Below are 20,256 nucleotides of genomic sequence, written 5' to 3'. Positions count from 1 at the left end.
TCTTCGTCATCTTTTTCAGGGCGGCTCACAGAAACAGGCCCAGAAACAGCTTAATGGGCTCTTCAGTAGTATAGCATCCTTCTACCACCCTTCAAATAATGGACGCTGGCTGGTAAGAACAATAGATCAATATGGTGCAATGTGAAATCTTGCTCCCCTTTTCCCCATCAAAGTCCAGCCCACAATCCAATCTAGAACGGTCTGCAGTGTGTGTTGTCAGCTGAGCTTTGTTTGCATGCATGAGTGTGATGTGCAGTGACGCATGGTTCTCAGGCAGAGTGAGGTCACTCCACATTCCAGCTTCTGAAACACCAGTAACAGCTTTCTAGTTATCGACCACCTGTCATCCTTGACATGCGTCCTTTTCCTGCACTCATGACTCAGTAAAGTGTCATACAATATCATGTGTAGTTAGCAAAGTTAATTATTTTACCCTCAATGGCAATAAAGCCTTTCTTCTTTGAAACCGGATGTTATTCAAGAGTGTCAAGCCTTTTTTATACCATGTGTAACTTATATTATACCCGGTTTGTAAGCTCTCCATAAACTACACAAATACATGCATATCCTGTGATGCATTTGTACTCTGCACAGCCGTTCATATTTGTACTCCACATTGAAAATATATGAATATGCTGTTGCATCTTTAATAACTTTTGAGGCTTATTTTGCTGTGCTCTTTGGTTATGGGGCCGTAAAGACCGGTTGCACTCACATTGTGGATGAATCACGTCTGGGCCGAAGACTCAAGATCTATAGAACTTATGCGATGCAGAAACTCTTTTTATCCATTAATGCATCTCTCACTTGCTGTATGCGATCTCACTGTTTGAAGTGCTAGTCATATGAAATCAATACGTGCTGTTGAATAATTAAGTTAAACGTCTTCTCGTAGGATAAGGGCATGCAGTTTCATGAATAATTTTTGAGACACAAATTAGTCATCAATATTCTATAGTGTAAGAAAACGTCACATCCTGTGACATTGCCATGAAGATGAATTTACTTTTACTTTACTTTACTTTACTTTATTGTCCACGTAGTGGAAATTTGTCTCTGGCTAATTTAATCCCGGAAGATGAAAATAGCGCAAAAAAGCAAACTAGTTTTCTCCTAAGATTAAAAAAGTAACAGGTGCTAACATTGTTTTCTATGATGTGCAACACGTGTAACTCCGAAAATTTAGTTTAGTTAACTATTATTAGTGTGAAATAACAAAAGTCCAATTTTTAGCAGTTAAACTGTTTCTACGGTCATTTCAAAATTTTCCTTAAATCTTGGTACTAGCAAAAACTTTGGCAGACCGTTGTGGTATTTGAAGAAGTGTGAAAAGCCCAGTGCAAATGTTTATTTTTCAGATGCTAATGTATGAATTTGACAATGCTAATGTTTTTGTTTCAAAATGACCAAAAAGAATCCAATTTTTCTAGAAAACCTTTAGTCTATTGTTCTGAAGGCTGTTCCTTGCATGAGTAGCACTATTGTCTACGAAGAAGGCAGCAAGCCAGGACTGAGAGCTAATTGAACAGAAATTGAACAGTACATGCCAAATGCTACTTTCATCTTCAACAGTGAAGCAAATACTTTGGGTTGCTGCTGACATTTTAGACAAGGTTTTGAAGAATAAGCTTAATCTACAAGCTTTTCACTATTATGGAGGGTGCTGCAGAAAACATGGGACCAAACTTTAGGTGAAAATCGTATTGAAATCGTTACAATATTAAACCTTTCTTAGTGATTCCAAGCTCATGTGTTTGTCTTATTTTCTTCTCCAGATGAAGCTAATGAAGCTTCTACAGCGTCTGCCTGCCAGTGTGGTTCGACGTCTACATCGGGAGCGCTATAAGAAACCCTGCTGGATCACCCCTGTTCCCACCAGTCACAGACTCACTGACCAGGATGTGACGGATTTTGTGGAAAGCATGAAGCAGCCGGTACTGATGGCCATGTTCAGCAAGACGGGCAGCATGGACGCAGCTCAGGCCCTGCAGAACCTCGCTCTGATGAGACCAGAGCTGGTCATCCCACCTGTGCTGGAGAAGTGAGTGTGTGGAAGTGCTGGAGATGTTCAGGGCATGTAGGCGGCGCTAATATCAGGAAAATAGCACTGACTAATTTACATAAAAAGGTTGTGTTGAAAAGAATGACGATGATTTAAATGCTAAACTAGCAAAGATATACACAAATATGAATTCAACCCTTAATCTTTTTTTATCTATTCTGTTGCATGTATTAGTGTATTATTTTATCATACTAATGTAGAGCTGATTAAATGTTAAAATGTTTACTTTTGTATCTTTAAATGGTTTTAGGAGATGACTTGCAGTATAAAAATCAATAAGCGACAGTCTTAAAGCTTTATCATAGCCCTTAGAGTGGCTTCTTTTATTCACTGTCAGGATTTACAAATCCAATCTTTGTAAATAGGCTTTGTAAGCAGTTGTTTGGTAAAGCAGGAGCTGGACTGTTCCCAAAGGTGGAACAAACTAAAAGCCACAGTGTGTAATGTGCTGCCCCCTGCAGGACGTATCCTGCTATGGAGACACTGACGGAGCCGCACCAGCTTACTGCCACTCTCAGCTGCATGATTGGCATGGCCCGCAGTCTTCTCAGTGGAGGCCGACATTATCCCGAAGGTCCCGCGCACGTCTTGCCCCTGCTTATGAGAGCACTACCTGGTGTTGACCCTAATGACTTCAGCAAATGCATGGTGGGTAAACTGTGAAATAAACATTAACAATGGTGTTCATGAAATAAAGCACCCAGAATATGACAATTTTAATTCCTTGTTGTTGCTCTCTCAAATGTGAATTTATTCATATTTGTCTTGAACTACTTTTTTTTTTTTGTTCTTAGATCACGTTCCAGTTCATTGCTACTTTCACTACTCTAGTGCCTTTAGTTGACTGTTCATCAGCCCTCCATGAGAAGAATGACTTGACAGAGGTAAGGCTCTGAAATATTATATAAAAACACCCATTACAGAGTTTTTACATTATTATTCTTTCTGTGTTTGATCCTAATGTCTTTTGCTTTTTTTAGATGGAGAGAGAGTTGTGTTCGGCTTCAGCTGAGTTCGAAGACTTTGTTCTGCAGTTTATGGACAGGTGAGTCATTTAGTGGTGCTTGCTTCAGTATAAAACACTGTATTGCTGTGTCTTATGCCCTCTTTTATGTGTCTGTAGGTGTTTTGCATTAATTGACAGCAGCACTCTGGAGCAGACGCGCGAGGAGACGGAGACAGAGAAAATGACTCATTTAGAGAGTCTGGTGGAGCTGGGTCTTTCATCCACTTTCAGCACCATTCTGACACAGTGCTCCATGGAGATATTCAAGGTGTTTTATTATTTAATAGGATTTTTACACTTACATTTTTTACATATCTTAACGTATCTTAGTAATTAGACTGATTTTACTAATCTTACAAATTATATCAAAAAGACAGCACAATGTAAAGTTGTTTTGATGATCTATATACAGGGCTGCCAACTCTCACACAGCGTGAGACTCATTCAATTGGCACTGCTCTCACACTCGCTTCACACATCCATTTTCTCACACAGTGGAAAATCGCGAAGCAAAGAGGACACTGACACCAACAGTCAAGACAGAGCAGGTTACTTTTGATATGAAACAGAGGTCTCAGCTTTCAAATTCTCTCAATTTTATTACAAAATTCAAACAATAAATACTGTTTTGGCGCTCTTAAGTGTGACTTGACAGATTGCTGTAGCGCCTCAGTTCAAGTGGCACGTGAACTTTCTCTTTACTACTAGTTAATAGTAAATGACAACCTACCCTCCTACCTACCGCAGGGCCGGCCCGAAGCATAAGCGAACTAAGCGGCCAATCGATTATTTTTTTTTTACTACATATTAATTAACTTAAACAAGTGACATAAATGAGTGAATGAACGAATAATTCAAGACAAGAAAATTCTGATTTCATGATCAATATACCTGCCTACAACTGCTGCTGTGTCTGCCAGTGTTTGAGTCACGTGCATCTCGCGTGCATTGACAATTCGTGCGCAAAGTCACGGTAATGTTAAGCCATGCCACAAAAATTTGATTTGCCTCACATGATTGACATTTAAATCAATAATTTATCCTTTAAATTTAATGATATTCAGAACAGAACAAGAATAAAAAAATAACTGTAAACAAGCCAAAACGAAAAATTTTTAAAGCGAAAGTGAAAGTAGGCGTTGGGCTCACGTATCGCTTTCGTCATTAGAATCAAAATGTTTCAACATTCGCGATGTATTTGGATGCTAAACTATTCTTTATTATAGGCTTCTTTGTACTTCACTCACGTTCCAATATTGATGGAAAAAATCATCCTCTTCACACGCGCAAAAATGTGCTTGGAAACATCACAGTGGAGCGGTGCTTACGCTGAATTGTACGAACTGTACTACTGACTATTTGAACAGAGCAGTGTAATTTTTATATGTTAGGTTGACTATTTTATTATTATATTTTATTACGGCTATAATGAAAAGGCTGCGATGTCAAGATTACAATGCTGGAATAGGCTATGGTGTGTGTGTGTGTGTGTGTGTGTGTGAGGCGCGGGCGCGATCGAACAGTGGAAACATAAAAACATACTCCGTCATGTTCATACAAGACATGATTCAAACTGCAAAGTGTTGCAAAACGTTGGTGGATATTTTGCAAATAATTTAATATGTTTTGTGATATGTTTTATAGTTTGTTTTCAGAAGTTTCCAAGAGTTAGTAAAAGAGTAAAGAAAAAGTTAAAACTTTTTTATTTAAGTATCTATTTTTTATTAAGTATTTATTTTGAATTAATACATAACCTCATTGTATTAATTTATAATGTAACACTATAGCGTGACATTTGTGTCAATAATCGTAAAGCACAAGTGACTCTTCGTGGTGGGAGGGGGCCCCCAAATCAAATTCTGCTTAGGGCCCCCAAAAGGCTCGGGCCGCCACTGACCTACCGAAAGGTATCATGTCTCATGTAATTGACCAATCAGTGTTTCAACTGCGGAAAGAGGTCAATAAAAAAGCTGTTTCAACTGCGGAAAGAGGTCAATAAAAAAGCTGGAGAACAATGTCATGTATATTTACCTCAGGAAAAGCCATTTAATGTTCATAGCATGTTAGTTAGCTAGAAAAATTAACTATAGAGAGGAGTATTTTGTTAAATATATGCACTATATTATATAATTATTGTATTTTTACTCAAAAAACATGATGATGAAAACAGCATTATATTAATTTTAGCTGTTAATTTTAACCTTTAATAATAATACCAGCTGGCAAGGCTCCCTGTATTTTACAGCATTAGTTGAGAGATTTTTTTTTTTCCTGAGAAAAATTCACATGTAGCTACTGTACCTGATATTTATTCAAATGAATCGACATTGAATCAAGATCGGAATCGAATCGCAAGCTTATGAATTGAAATCGTGAAATTTGTGTCAAGCACTAATAAAAACAGTAGCCTACCAGTCATCGTACCTTGTAAACATTGTAACATGTTGTCACTAAACTTAATGAAATTCTGTTTAGTTCACAAATACTTTGACAATCACAATACACTTATTTTGATGCAAGTTTGTTTTTAACCCCCCACCACCACCACCACTCCAAGCCAAACCTAAAAGTTGGCAGCCCTGCTATAAATTATTTTGTGACACTACTGTTCAAAAGATTGGAGTCAGGAATTTTTTTTTTTTCATTTTTTAAAGAAATTAATACGTCATTCAGCAATGAATTAAATATTATCAGAAGTGACAGTATAGACATTTGTAATGTTGTGCAAGATTTCTATTTCAAATAAATTCTGTTCTTTTGAACTTTCTATTCAAAGTTTTTTTTCATAATAGATTTAAGCAGCACAGCCGTTTTCAACATTAATAATAATAAAAGTTTTTTCTTGAGCACCAAATCAGCAAATTAGAATGATTTCTGAAGGATCATGTGACACTGAAGACTGGAGTAATGATGCTGAAAATTCAGCTTTGCCATTACAGAAATAAATTAAATTTTTTAAACATATTCAAATATTTTACGATATTGCTGTTTTTACTGTATTTTTGATCAATTAAATGCAGCCTTGGTGATAAGAGACTTCTTTCAAAAACATTAAAAAAATGTTTTAAACCGTGGCACTGTAAATACTCATGCACATAAATAGACTCATATGAGGTGTTATCTGTCTATAGGTGGCTCTTGAGAAAGTCTTCAACTTTGCCACCACCAACATCTTTGAGACTCGTGTCGCAGGCAGGATGGTGGCAGACATGTGCAGAGCATCTGCTAAGGTAATACTTCCCCTTTCCCCAATTTGTGCAGACAGATACACGACTGTGAGGCCGCATTGATTCAACTCTCCTCTGCTTTGTTTCAGTGTCACCCTGCTGAGTCTCTCAGGCTGTTTGTACCACACTGCTGTAACGCCATTACTCATCTAACTGCCAGTGCGTACAAGAAAATAAATCTGTGTGTCATGTTGAGTGTGTGTCACCATCTTTACTTGAGTTTTGGTGTATTTCAGATGAAGATGTTTTGAATGAGGAAGAACTGGATAAAGAACTGCTCTGGAGCCTTCAGCTGCTGTCTGAGGTGAACACAACACTATATCATACCACTACACATAAAAGATCTTCAGCTGTGTTCCAACATCATGATGGCTACCTATCTAGGCAACATTTTTAGGCATCATAGCCTCTGTCCTGACTCTTCTAAACTGCTGTCATTAATACTATATACCTTGTTAAAATAATTTGGATCAGCCTCACATTTACATATGTTTTAAACTAGACTCAACTATGAAGTTTGTCTCGCATGCACTTTCCATTAGGAGCATAATGGAGACAATGCCTATAAAAAGTGTTTCAAATCAGTCACCTTACAAGACAAGTTTAGTTTAGACACTGGACAAGGATTGTTGTGTCTCACATTGCCACCCCCTCTCGCTGCTCTTCAGGTGACTCGTGTGGATGGGGAAAAGCTCCTCCCATACCGCACACAGCTGGTTCAGACTCTGCAGCTGACCCTGCGCATGCGCTGTAAACAGGGCTACACTCTGGCCTGCAACCTGCTGCACCATATCCTGCGTTCCACAGCGCTCATCTACCCCACGGACTACTGCAGTGTGCCTGGCGGCTTCAACAGACCCCTGCAAGAGTACTTGCCCATTAAGGTACTGCAAATGTGTCCAATGTTTGTGTAGGCTTGTGTAAGTGTGTAAGTCTTTTCTGTTTTCTCAAATGTATTGGATCATTGTAGATCCCATGAGTTTTCTCTTCCCTCTTTCTTGTTCTTACCACAGGATTGGGGTCGTCCAGGGGATCTGTGGCATCTGGAGATCCAGTGGCACGTGCCCAGCGCAGAGGAGACAGCATTTGTTTTCTATGTTCTTGACCTGCTGCTGCAGCCCGAGCTCCAGCGCCTGCAGAGATACGCACAGGGAGAACAGGACATGAGCAGGTCAGGGGTCAAAAGTGCACTCTGTAATAATGGTAAAGACAAAAACAATTTTCTTTTCAGTTGTTTTTGCTAATGCTGACTTATTTCTGCTTTTTAAACAGAGATGATGTTCTTCAGAGTCTGTGTATAGTCCAGCACTGTTTGCTGGGTGCTGGCAGCATGCTGCCCCCTCTTGATGGAACCTTAGTCACAGGCCTGTAAGTCCTAAAACACACTGAGATATAGAACAATGTTCCCTCTAAGCAGTGGATGTGCAAAGAAATACACAGTACTGATTAAATCATGATTATTTAATCTTTTGTATTTAATTGTTAAAAGCGGGGGGAAAGTATATTTTAAAATGCATCATTCAAAGGTTTGAGGTCGGTAAGAATTAATTTTTTTTGCAAGAAAGTTGGTAATAAAATGGACATTGAGAACGTTAGAAAGTTTTCTATGTCAGGTAAATGTTCTTTTGAGCTTTTCATTCATCAAAGAATCCTGAAAGAAAATGTATCAAGGTTTCCACAAAAATATGAAGCTGCACAACTGTTTTTAACATTGATAAGAAATGTTTCTTGAGCACCAAATCAGCAAATTAGGATGATTTCTGAAGGATCATTTGACACTGAAGACTGGAGTAGCCCAATGGTTTATTCACAGGAATAAATTACATTTTTATATACATTGAAATCATGATTTAAAATGTCACAATAGTGCTGTTTGTGCTGTATTTTTGATCAAATAAATGCAACCTTAATGAGCCTTTTTTTTCTCTCTCTTCTTTGTAGTGTTCCCAGCCTGATTAGTTTGGAGGAAACAAAGCTGTACATTGGTGTTGACTATGGTAAGCCACAACTGAGGAAGTTCTTAGTGAAACTGCTTATGAAACCTGTTGTTTCGTGTTGTTGTGATGAATGTACAGTTCAGAACCTTTCAGTAAGGCTTTGCTGATTTTTCTTCAGATAAGTCCAGAGAGAACTACCGTGAGGCAATCTGTAAAGTGATGAGACAGTTGCTTCGTGAGTGCTCCTCTTTTACCACACCTACTTGCACACAAAACTCACTTAAACTGCATCATAATTACCCATAATTCTTGAGACAGTAATCCCATGCATCTTCTAATTCTCTTTTGTAGATTACATTCTGGAGCGCTCAGAGGATGACACCAAGTCCCTTTTCGCCATTATCAAGGTGAGCACAGTGGATATTTGAGCAACATGAATTGATTGTTTATAAGGCTGTTAATTGAATGGGATCATATAGCAATAATTAGCTGTTAAAGTCTCTGGGTTTAACAGTTGTTTGTCTCCCTCAGATCATCAGTGACTTAATGCACTTCAAAGGTTCCCACAAACACGAGTTTGACTCTCGTTGGAAGAGTTTCACCCTGGTGAAGAAGTCTATGGAGAATAGGGTGTGTAGTTGGGCCTGAGAAGTCTCCTGTGGCATTTTATATTTGCAACGCATAATTGTCTTATGAATCTTCTTATTCTCTCCAGCTTCATGGGAAGAAACAGCACATCCGAGCTCTTCTGATTGACAGAGTACTTCTTCAGCATGAGGTAGGAGCCAATGCTAATAATAGGGAATTGGCACATAATAGATATTTTAGGGCTGTCAACATCAGATTTTCTCTACACTATTATCGTGGCCAAAATATTTCACAAGAACAATATTATGGTGATATCTATAAAAAAAAAAAGTATTTTTTTTCAGTCAAATTTATCTTTAACTTTATCTTATGTTTTCTGCTGTTTGGCCAATGCTGCAAAATTTGTAAACATTGCGCCGTTGTCTTCTTTTTTTTTATGCCAGGTGGCAAACGCTGGATCATGTACGAATTTGTACTATGTGTAGCTTTAACATGATGATTATTGTCAATACCAGTATATTGCAACACACCTAGTAGGAAGTAAAAAAAAAAATCTGCTCTCCACTTTTAGATGCGAAAGTTGTTGGTCGAGGGGTGTGAATACAAGTCTGTTCATCAGGACCTGTTGAGGGACCTTTTGCGTCTTTCTACCAGCACCTACAGCCAGGTCTTGATTCCACATCTGCCAAATTTTACATTCAAATAATCATTTTATTTTATATGTACTCCTGAATGTCCATTTTTTTGGCCCCTCAGGTCCGCAGCAAGGCCCAGAATGTGTTGTTCACAGCTTTGGGCACCTATAACTTCTGCTGTAGAGACATTACTCCTCGTGTCCTGGAGCTACTGGAGCCCACACGAACTGATGTCACCCAGCAACAGTTCAAGGTCTGCAATCTATAGTTTTCACTTTCTATAATTAGAAATAATAGAAACTGCTGCATTTGTTAATTTATTTTCTTGACTTAATATCATTGTTTTTATCATATTTTGCTGTAGGGAGCATTGTACTGCTTGCTTGGGAACCATAGTGGAGTGTGCCTTGCTAACTTGCATGACTGGGACTGCATCACTCAGACATGGCCGTCCATAGTGCGTTCAGGCCTCAGCTCTGCTATGTCCCTAGAGAAGCCGTCCATCGTCAGACTCTTCGATGACCTCGCAGACAAAGTCCACCGGCAGTACGAAACCATCGGCATCGATTTTTCTGTGAGCAGCGTCACCTCTTTTGTTCATAAACATAGATATTTTGCCACAGCGGTGTGTCATTCAGACTCTTTAAGATTCAGACATATTTACTGTTCTGCATAAATTTGCAGGTGAAATCCAGTCATTTCTATAGAAATCCATGTCTAGAATTTCGCTTAAAGGGATAGTTCATGATTTACTCACCCTGAAGCCATCCTTGGTGTATATGACATTTTTCTTTCAGACGAAAGAACAAAACAGGCTGGGCAAACGCGTTCGTCATTACGTTACATATTTTTCTTACACGAATGCATCTCTTCACTTCAGAAGGCCTTTATTAACCCCCGCAGAGCTGTGGAGCACTTTAATAATGAATAGATTCGCTTTGATGGACTTCCAAAGACATACAGCCATTCACTGCCATTATGATGCTTGGAAGAGCCAGGACATTTTTTAATATAACTCCGATTGTATTCATCTGAAAGAATGTCATATACACCTAGGATTGCATGTTTCACAACAGGTTCAAGTTGGTGCTTCATAAATCGCAACACTCTTGACAATAGACAATGGAACTTTTTGACTGCGAAAGTTTGCTATCACCTTTAGGCTATGTGTATGGTGTAAAATGACAGCAATCTTATTTTGTAAGACTCATGTTTGCCTTGATGAATCTGTAGGTACCTGAGAGTGCGGTTTCTCTAGGCCGGAGCCTCACCGATTCAAGGCAACCCACTCCATACATTGGGACTCCTGTAGACCAGGAGCTGGAGCAAGGGCTGGCACTTCAACAAGACAAAAACCAGGATGCAGAGCAGTAAGTGCTGAACGCATGCAGACTCACAACGTTTACTACTCATTTAACATGGTGTGCTAAATCTTCACTGTTCCCTCTTCCAGGAAATATGAAACGCTTTTGAAAGATCTGTTGGAATGTCTAAATGAGAGGGATCTGTAAGTATTAAATAGATGTTTAAAAGTGCTACATTTTTACAAAACTAGACGCATAAAAACGTCACTGATTTGTGAATATGCTATTTTGCGTGTTATCAGGCCTTGGAAGTTTGAGCACATTGCTATTGGCTTCCTGTCTCTACTGCTGAGAGATGACTATCCTCTCCCGGCTCCTGCGGTGCTCTTCTTTATACGGAGCCTCAACCATGATGCGCTGGTTGTTCGCAAGGTTGGTTGAATGCTGTTATTTTGTTCATTTTATATTCAATTCCTATATATCAGGAGTGGCCATTCCTGCAGCGTTAGCTCCAACCTATTCCAATATACAGTACCGTTCAAAGAATTAGGGCCAGTAAGATTTGTAAAAAAAAAGAAAAAAAAAGTAAAGTCTCTTACGATCACCAAGGATGCATTTATTTGATCAAAATACAGTAAAATCAGTAATATTGTTAAATATTATTACAATTCAAACTAACTGTTTTATATTTTAAAATGTAATTAATTCCTGTGATGGCAAAGCTGAATTTTCAGCATCATTACTCTAGTCTTCAGTGTCACATGATCATTCAGAAATCATTCTGATTTTACACAACAAAACTTTTTATGTGTTTTGGCTGTTCATTTGCACGACAATGGTGTTTTGGGGGCCTGAAAATGCAAACTTTTAAAAAAATGGGTTTCACAGTACAAGGTTTTGAAAACAATAACTGTTATCCTCTCCGTGTAAACTACAAAAAGGCAAATTTGTGAAAACAGTGATGTCATGAGTATTATGTGTTCAGTCTATTGGCGAGTAGTTTCTCTTTACAAAGTGACATCGCCAACTGCTGGCCTGACACACATAATACAGCATTTTTAGTCGTTTTCGCAGATCCGTGTGAACAGGGATCATTTGGACAATGTTGTTGTCTGTATGGGGAAAACTTTTTAGCACATCGTTGTCATGTAAACGTATCCTAATATGCTGATAAATTTCTTCTTATTGGTAAAAATTGTTGTGCTGCTTAATTTTTTTTGGGGGGGAAAACGATGCATTGTTTTTCAGAAATTTTTAATGAATAGAAAGAACAGGTTTTTTTTTTTATCGAAATCATTTGAAAATGGTAAATTGAAAAAAAAAAAAAGGTACAAATTTACACTTTTGATCAATTTAATGCGTCTTGCTGAATACAAGAATTAATAAAAAAAACAAAAACAAATCTTACTGACCCCAACTTTTTAAATGGTAGTGTATGGTAGTCCGTTATATATTTAAAACCATTGTGTAAATTGTATATTAATTGGTTTTGCTTCCAATGCTCACTGATATAGATGGCGATTGCCGCTGTGGCAGGCATACTGAAACAGCTGAAGAGACCACGCAAGAAAATACCCGTTATTCCTTGTGATATAAGTGAGTAAACATCCCTGTGAAAACAAATAAATAGTACAATTAAATGAGATGATTAAATTACTCTTCACATCCATCTGTTGGTCCATCTGCAAGGTTTCAGTATCTATGGAAGGAACAATTACAAATGTGGTGCTTTGCAGGCAGTGTAACCGAGCCGGAGGGGCTGGTGGCAGGAGACAGGCCGGGGAACGACTGGCTGCAGTACCACGGTGACAGCCTGCCGAAAACCCAGCAGGACTGGGACAATTTCCGCTTTGTAGAAAAGACACACTGGGGCTACTACTGCTGGCCAAAGTAAACCCTCTCAGCTTCTGATCACGGTATGATTCAGTCTAAATCTGTGCTTCCAGCCTTTTTTCCTCACTCTCTCTGTTCCTTTGCACATAGGAAGTTGATGCTATATGCCCCAGAAGCAGAGCAGCCTAAGGATCTTGCTGCTGAGAACATGAATGAGGTATACATGGACATATCTCAACCGTACTTCCCTACACTTTGTTTTCCTGATGAACTTGTAACTATGTAAACTATTTTCCAACAGAGGGAACGCATCATCTATGACCATTTCACAGACCCAGTGTTTATCAAACAGCTCATCGAGTTCCTGTCCCTTGAGGACCGAAAGGGCAAAGACAAGTTCAATCCTCGTCGCTTCTGTCTCTTCAAGGTACCAGCATCCTAAGGCAATAATCATGAATTCCAACTGTTAAATCTGAAACTGAGACAATATTGTCAGTTTAAATAGTCAAGTATAGTAACCTGTACATATATTGTTCAGACAAAAGTGTTAATTTCATTTAAAAGAGAACCTTACTGACCTCAAACTTTTGATCAGTAGTGTATATATAGTTTTAGAACTGTAAGTAATGCAGTGCCAAAACAAATTGCAAATCTTTTCCTCACAATTTTGCATTGATTTTTGCTTCTTTACTCAATCAGTTTTCTTTGGTTATTTATGTGCATTCATTCGTATTTCCTACAGTTCAGGTCATTTAAATGTGAAAACTGTGCAATCGGTGTGGTCAGAGACGTGAAACAACGCATATTCACTCTCTCTTTCACATGTTTGACAACGTTTCATTCACAACCCAATAATTGTATTATGATGCATTGCAGTGTATTGAGTTGTGACTTGTGTGACGCGTTTCTTACCCGGCTCTTAATTAAAATACGTTGAATGGCCTTGATGTAAGCTGTAGAATTATTTTTAGATGTGCCTGTACATCCTGTTAACAAGTCACTGTTTGTCCTGGATATTTGCTTACAGTGTCCTCTGCACTAGGGTGCATACATAAGTACATTAAGATAGTTGAAAGGATATGTTCAATCCCCACATAATTCATCTGGCTTCTATTTTTTTAGTTCTCAGCAAAGAGAAAACATTTAAAATGTAGCATTTATTGGATCGTTATCATCCTGTTTATGTTCACTGATTTCAGCAGTTTTATTGCAGTTTCCCCTTCTGTAATTCCCAAACCGAGAGGTCGCACAGAATTTGAGGATGCATTTAATAAATGATTTGTGGAGAGCAGTAAATACAGTTGTGCTCCCAGCCACATCTCTGCAAATCTCTGCACTTTTACCAGCTCATAATCCTGCCTCTCTCACCTGCCGTACAAATTATTACAAAATACAGATGGCTTGCTTTCTCATTCAATGTCCACAGGGACTTTTCCGGAACTACAGTGATGCCTTCCTGCCTGTTCTACAGCCTCATATGGAGCGGCTGGCAGATGACTCTCACGAGAGCACCCAGCGCTGTGTGGCTGAGATCATCGCAGGCCTGGTTAGAGGCAGCAAGCACTGGAGCTTTGGCAAGGTGAGCCCCGCTGCAAGTTTGAGGGATGCACTAAAATTAGGGAGCCACGGAGATGTTTAACCATATTCACATTTGAAACCCCTCTCTCTCACACATAGGTGGAGGCATTATGGGCGTTCCTGATTCCTTTGATGCGAACAGCACTGTCCAAGATTACTGTTGAGACCTACGCTGACTGGGGTACCTGTGTGGCCACTGCCTGTGTATGTCACATCTTAACTATGTTGAATTTTATGCCACATAATTCACTACCTGAACCAACAGTAAATGATCATGAAAACATTATAAATGGACTTCAGGGAAAAAAGAAAAAATCTCTTCATAAATATTATATATTTAAATATTAATATTTTTTTAAAGAAATGAATGCTTTTATTCGGCAAGGTTGCGTTAAATTATCTCTCTCTCTTTCTAATACATATAAAACAATTTATGTGACATTTAAATTGCTATTGAAGCTATTAGTCCAGTCATTTTAAGCCAAAATGGGGGTCAGCCTTGAACAAATTGCAACAGAAACAAACTCAACTGATTTTGTATCCTCAATATGTCCTGAGTAAGGAAAAAAAAGTCCAGAAGAATCCCATTAGGGGAAAGTTTAGAAAAAGACCCAAATATAGCCTATTCATTCTTTTTCTTACGTGAATAGGGTAAAAATTTAAACCTTTAGATATCATCATGAAAATTACTGAGTTGATTACTTGCATCAAGACAAACAAAAAATGTATTACAAGTTTTTTTTTAATGGTTTGTTAACATGGACAAACGTTGCATAATCTAATTACATATGTGCTAATTTGCATAAATACCACAACAGGTCTAAACATTGGGTCTTGCCAGGTGAAAATGTCTTGTTGAATCTTGTTGACACAACAGTAAAAGACTTAATGTTTTAAGTCTTAATTAATAAAGGCTGGTTTAAAGTAGGCCTACTTCTTCCTGCCACTATGTATTAATTTTCATAAATGGGTTCCATTCAGACCTTAACATCAAGTATTTTACTGTTATGTGTCAACAAGATTCAACAAGACATTTTCACCTGGCAAGGCCCAATGTTTAGACCTGTTGTGGTATTTATGCAAATTAGCACATATGTAATTAGATTATGCAACGTTTGTCCATGTTAACAAACAATTTCAAAAATCTTGTAATACATGTTTTGTTTGTCTTGATGCAAGTAATCAAGACAGTAATTTTCATGATGATATCTAAAGGTACATTTTTTTACCCTATTCACATAAGAAAAATAATGAATAGGCGTATGAATAGGCTATATTTGGGTCTTTTTCGAAAACTTTCCCCTTATGGGATTCTTCTGGACTTTTTTTTTCCTTACTCGGGACATATTGAGGATACGAAATCAGTTGAGTTTGCTTCTGTTGCAATTTGTTCAACCTTTTTTCATAAAATGACTGGACTATAATTATGAGAACAACTAACTGTTGGTGTTTGATGTTTTCAGGAGAGCCGAGATCCACGAAAGCTCCACTGGCTTCTCGAGATGCTGATGGAGTGTCCTCTCAGTGGGGAAGGTGGATCCTTTGTAGATGCCTGGTAACTGTATATTGTGTTTAGGTTCATGGGCCAACTCTGATACCATTCAGACTTCAAGTGCATACCTGATATTTACCCTGATCTCTCTCCTATCTCTCTCTCTCGTAGCCACTTGTATGTGCTGCAGGGTGGTCTGGCGCAGCAGGAGTGGAGGGTCCCAGAGCTGCTACACAGATTGCTGAGTTACCTGGAGCCCAAACTCACTCAGGTTTATAAGAATGTGAGAGAGCGCATCGGCAGGTAGGTCTGCGGTTAGAGCCGTCACTGTAATCTATAATACTCTAGCAGTTCCACTGATTCTCTGCTGTCATGATTTCTTTACTTGCAGTGTGCTGACGTACATTTTCATGATTGATGTCAACTTGCCATGTACTCTGCCTACTAAGTCCCCACACATCGCCGAGTTTACCGAAAGGGTCTTGTCTCAGCTGAAGCCCCTGATTGAGGGGGACGAAGAGATTCAGAACCACGTGGTGGAAGAGAACGGAGTGGGAGAGCAGGACGAGAGGACACAGGCCATTAAACTCTTTAAAACGGTTCTGAAGTGGCTGATGGCCAGTGCGGGGCGCTCCTTCTCTACACCAGTACCTCAGCATCTACAGCTGCTGCCCCTGCTTTTTAAGGTTTCGGATACTCTCTCTAGATCTCTATCTTAGCGTATGCTCATCTTTTATCCATTTGTGTGGAGTGCTCTTAAGTGAAATGCTGACTTTCACTCTGTGCCTGTTTCTCTCCATCTACAGATTGCTCCTGTTGAAAACGATGACAGCTATGATGAGCTGAAGAGAGATGCAAAGACGTGTCTGTCCCTCATGTCTCAGGGTCTCCTCTATCCTCAGCAGATCCCTCTGGTACTGAAGGTGCTACATGAGGTGAGGCCTCAGCCGTGCCAGACACATAACAGGACAACAATTCAAGGCCGAATTTGACCTTGACTAATTTTTCACCAAGTTGTTAAATAAAAAAACAAAAACTATTGAAAAATGGTTGTCAGTAAAGGCAAGTGGAAATAAAATATAAATATTTGATTCAAACTATTGAATCGTAAAAACACAAAATAAAGTTGCAGTTGAAGTAGCTACTAAAATTACTGAAACTAAAATAGGTTTTTTTTTAGTTTTTTTAACTAAAAAAATTTTTTTTTTGCAATGAAAAATAAACACAGAATGCTCTGTTAATTTTGATCTTTCATTTTCGTGTAATACATCAATCGATCCTGTTCAGTTTCTATTTTTTTTTCTGTATACTTACAATAAAAATAAAGTGTTTTGCTTTTTGACAAATAAAGAAAAATTAACATGATGCGATTTCTGCCTTCTCTCTGTCAGTAAACTCCCATTTGAAACGCGTTCGAAAATGATCTATAACTCCGCGAAAATTCAGTCAAACAGGCAAACAGACCCACGGGCATAAAGCTTGAGATCGCATCTTTTAAATGAAGTAATTTATATAAAAAACAAATATTCTCAGCTTCTGTAATCTGTATAAAAAGAGAGCGATTCCAGTCGAGCTCATTACGAGCTCATTCAAAAGTAATGTGACCACTCCCCGGAGAGCGCGTGCTGTTCAAACGCAAATTCTGAGAACCATTTCAGACCTGTGAAACGCCCACATCAGCTGTAAACAAAGCGCCGCGAGTGAGGCATAATATAGCCTACCTTATGGAGAAAAGTTTCCTCAGAACAGTGCTGATATGAGGAGCAATAGATCCCGCTGAGGAGTGAGGTAGGCTGTTATCTTTTCTCAAGTGTTAATGTGGAATAACGTTATGGAATAACGTTAGTGTAGGCCTATGTAAACCGCAAAAAGATGAATCGCGTTTCTATAATATGAATCGAGTTTCTGTGAGATGAATGAAGGGTACATATTTGTAAAGACTGTTTAGCCTAAATATGAATCGCGCGTCTGTGTGTGAAAGAATAAACTGCTTTGCTATAGCCTACTGAGATGAGTAAAAATCGACTGAAATATGTTGAAATAAAATGTATTTGTATAAGCTACGTATTAAACTGCAAATTAACATTTATGCCCTAATATTTCATAAAAACAACGTTACAGTCAGGCGAAGTATGAAAGACAACATTTTGTTGACTAGATTTGGGTACAGTTTTTAGTGTAGAATATACTGCCACATCAAATAAGCTTTTGTTTAGCAATTTCTGCTCATATATATATATATATATAAAAAAAATACTATTTTTGTCAAAAATAAAGTCATAGACTAAGATGTTAGATGTTCCAATGTTGGCTATATTCAAACTAATGAATACATATGATAAAATGTAGGCCTATAATCTTTTTTTTTTTTTACAAAGAAAGAGTACACTTGAAATATTGTTGAAATTGTAATTATTGTTGTAATTGTAACCTTTTTAATAAAATAGCAAAACATATTTACAAGATAGATGTAAGCGAAATCTTAAATGGTCAATATAAGTCTTCTTCTAAATATATCTTTTGTCCTTGCATTGTGGCTCAGTCAGTGTCACACCTGAATGAATGGCTCATTACACGTAATGGGTGGGACATTGTATTCTCAGGTGTAAACCACTCCTCGTTCACGCCCCCCTCGCATATTAGCTTTCCAAGCAAAACCTGTTTTACACCATTTAAATCAATGTATTTTTTTTTGTGAACGATAAAGCAAGACTATTTTCACATAATTTTGAAGCCAGAACTCAAAGCGACAACATCCATTAGTCAAAGGTCTTGTGGACACATATTTAATGTGTTTTGTGGTCTTATTTCAGCAACTTTCATTTTTATTTTTTCCAATAACCACGCATAAACATTATTCTCTTAAAAATACAAACATCTACATACACGTTGCTCGCATATTATGGTAGCCCTGTTTGTGCTATATAGAGTAAATTTACACCTTTGCCATTAACATGTTTATAAATAACTGAAAAAAGCACAAATGTCAAGGCTTGTCAGAACATCTCAAGGGCCCCAAAAACACCTTGGTCTCCAGAGGGTTAAGTCTTAAAATAGATTTTTAAAATTTAAGGCCTTAAAAAATCTTATTTTTACTTATGAAAGGTCTTAATTTTTTTATGACACTTTGACTTAGACGTTTCTAAATGCTTTCCAAATTAAAACTATCTAATTAGGCTACGTATTCTTTTTTATTATTCTATCTTTGTGGATTTTCTTGTTCACCTGACAATTCGTGTCATTCGCGGCAGCATATTACGTCTGTCTCCTGCACGCGAAAGGAGGAGAGTAGAAGAAAGTTGGTAAATGTCAGTTCAATTATAAGTTCATTCTTTGTGCTTAGGATGGAATGTGTGATGTTTATCGTCTATGATGATATTGTAATCGTTCTAACAATGTGCGAGGCACTGCGAGCTGGCATCACATTTGTCGTGCTTTCACTGCGTGATGTGTCCGTACAGTTATAGGTATGTCCCCAAATTAGTTTTTTGTCTTATATTTATTTATATCATATTATGTTGTTATATTAGAATATCACATGAGCAAGAGTGTTGTTTTCCTGTGCACAATTGCAAATGTGATATTTATTTTATATAACAGTTAAATTAACAGTAAGTTAACATTGTGAGTTACTTTTTAGACACAATATTGTCAATATTGTTTGTTTTCCCTTTATTCGCCGACAAAAATTTCAAAATGAAACTGTAGCAGACAGCGATAGTCCAACAGACAGCGATGATTTTTTTTTTTGGACTGAAATCCGCGTTTTGAACAAATCATTTTAACGTTTCAATGAACAATCACTTGCTTTTCCTGAATGAATCAGCCGTTTGAACAAATCGGTTGAATGAATGACTCCCTCAACTCACTTAAGGCATTGACTTGCCGCCACCTACTGGCGGTTTTAGTCTTAGATTTAAAGTAGCTACCCTTAAATTAAAACGTTAAAGGAGAACTCCGGTCAATTTTAATATTGAGCTCATTTTTTTGTAAATTTGGAGTGCTGTCAGTACAGAGAACAACGACAAAAATCGGTGTTGCCTACACCGTGTTATCCTCTTTTTAAAATTTGCACCCTGTTGACTTCAATGGGGCAAGTTTTAAACCTGCTTTTAGCCTCTTAACATCCTTGATGTGTCATACAAGTGCCCAGCCATGTTAGATGATTCCTTCAGAGTGAACACGGGTGAATCTGACAAAATCTTGACCGAAAACAGGAAGTAAATACAGGTATGTGCGCTGGCTGAATTGACATCACTTTTATTCATATCTTTCACATCTAATGCAGTTACATTCACCGTGTTCACTCTGAAGGAATCACTCAAATGGCTGGGCACTTGTAATGACACATCAAGGATGTTAAGAGGCTAAAAGCAGGTTTAAAAATTGCCCCATTGAAGTCAACGGGGTGCAAATTTTAAAAAGAGGATAACATGGTGTAGGCAACACCGATTTTTGTCGTTGTTCTCTGTATTGACAGCACTCCAAATTTACAAAAAAATGTTGAAATTAACCAGAGTTCTCCTTTAAAATTAGAAATAATTTCATGTTTAAATAATGAATAAAAAAACTAATATCATAGCTTTATTTATGC

At 37.9% G+C, this 20,256-nt stretch overlaps 1 protein-coding gene across 2 annotated transcripts in view; it reads left to right on the top strand.

Annotated features, from left to right (window-relative positions):
* Nucleotides 1-20,256, top strand: part of psme4b (proteasome activator subunit 4b) — a 35,211-nt gene that overhangs the window by 10,166 nt on the left and 4,789 nt on the right. For both annotated transcript variants that reach the window (XM_084134821.1, XM_084134820.1), the window contains 33 exons: nt 20-112; nt 1,776-2,041; nt 2,524-2,710; nt 2,857-2,946; nt 3,043-3,107; nt 3,186-3,336; nt 6,200-6,298; nt 6,385-6,454; nt 6,532-6,599; nt 6,964-7,179; nt 7,309-7,466; nt 7,568-7,663; nt 8,237-8,292; nt 8,411-8,467; nt 8,584-8,639; nt 8,764-8,862; nt 8,948-9,010; nt 9,392-9,487; nt 9,577-9,708; nt 9,820-10,029; nt 10,689-10,825; nt 10,909-10,962; nt 11,062-11,191; nt 12,274-12,355; nt 12,496-12,649; nt 12,743-12,809; nt 12,894-13,019; nt 14,019-14,171; nt 14,270-14,374; nt 15,634-15,725; nt 15,834-15,965; nt 16,054-16,348; nt 16,469-16,597. In XM_084134821.1, coding sequence (XP_083990947.1) covers nt 20-112; nt 1,776-2,041; nt 2,524-2,710; nt 2,857-2,946; nt 3,043-3,107; nt 3,186-3,336; nt 6,200-6,298; nt 6,385-6,454; nt 6,532-6,599; nt 6,964-7,179; nt 7,309-7,466; nt 7,568-7,663; nt 8,237-8,292; nt 8,411-8,467; nt 8,584-8,639; nt 8,764-8,862; nt 8,948-9,010; nt 9,392-9,487; nt 9,577-9,708; nt 9,820-10,029; nt 10,689-10,825; nt 10,909-10,962; nt 11,062-11,191; nt 12,274-12,355; nt 12,496-12,649; nt 12,743-12,809; nt 12,894-13,019; nt 14,019-14,171; nt 14,270-14,374; nt 15,634-15,725; nt 15,834-15,965; nt 16,054-16,348; nt 16,469-16,597 — 3,984 coding nt within the window. The remainder of the gene's footprint in view (nt 1-19; nt 113-1,775; nt 2,042-2,523; nt 2,711-2,856; nt 2,947-3,042; nt 3,108-3,185; nt 3,337-6,199; nt 6,299-6,384; nt 6,455-6,531; nt 6,600-6,963; nt 7,180-7,308; nt 7,467-7,567; nt 7,664-8,236; nt 8,293-8,410; nt 8,468-8,583; nt 8,640-8,763; nt 8,863-8,947; nt 9,011-9,391; nt 9,488-9,576; nt 9,709-9,819; nt 10,030-10,688; nt 10,826-10,908; nt 10,963-11,061; nt 11,192-12,273; nt 12,356-12,495; nt 12,650-12,742; nt 12,810-12,893; nt 13,020-14,018; nt 14,172-14,269; nt 14,375-15,633; nt 15,726-15,833; nt 15,966-16,053; nt 16,349-16,468; nt 16,598-20,256) is intronic.

Source organism: Abramis brama (genome assembly GCF_963993115.1).
Source record: "Abramis brama genome assembly, chromosome: 14".
NCBI lineage: Eukaryota > Metazoa > Chordata > Actinopteri > Cypriniformes > Leuciscidae > Abramis > Abramis brama.
Note: the sequence above shows the minus strand (reverse complement) of the source record. Positions and strands in the feature narration are given on the sequence as shown.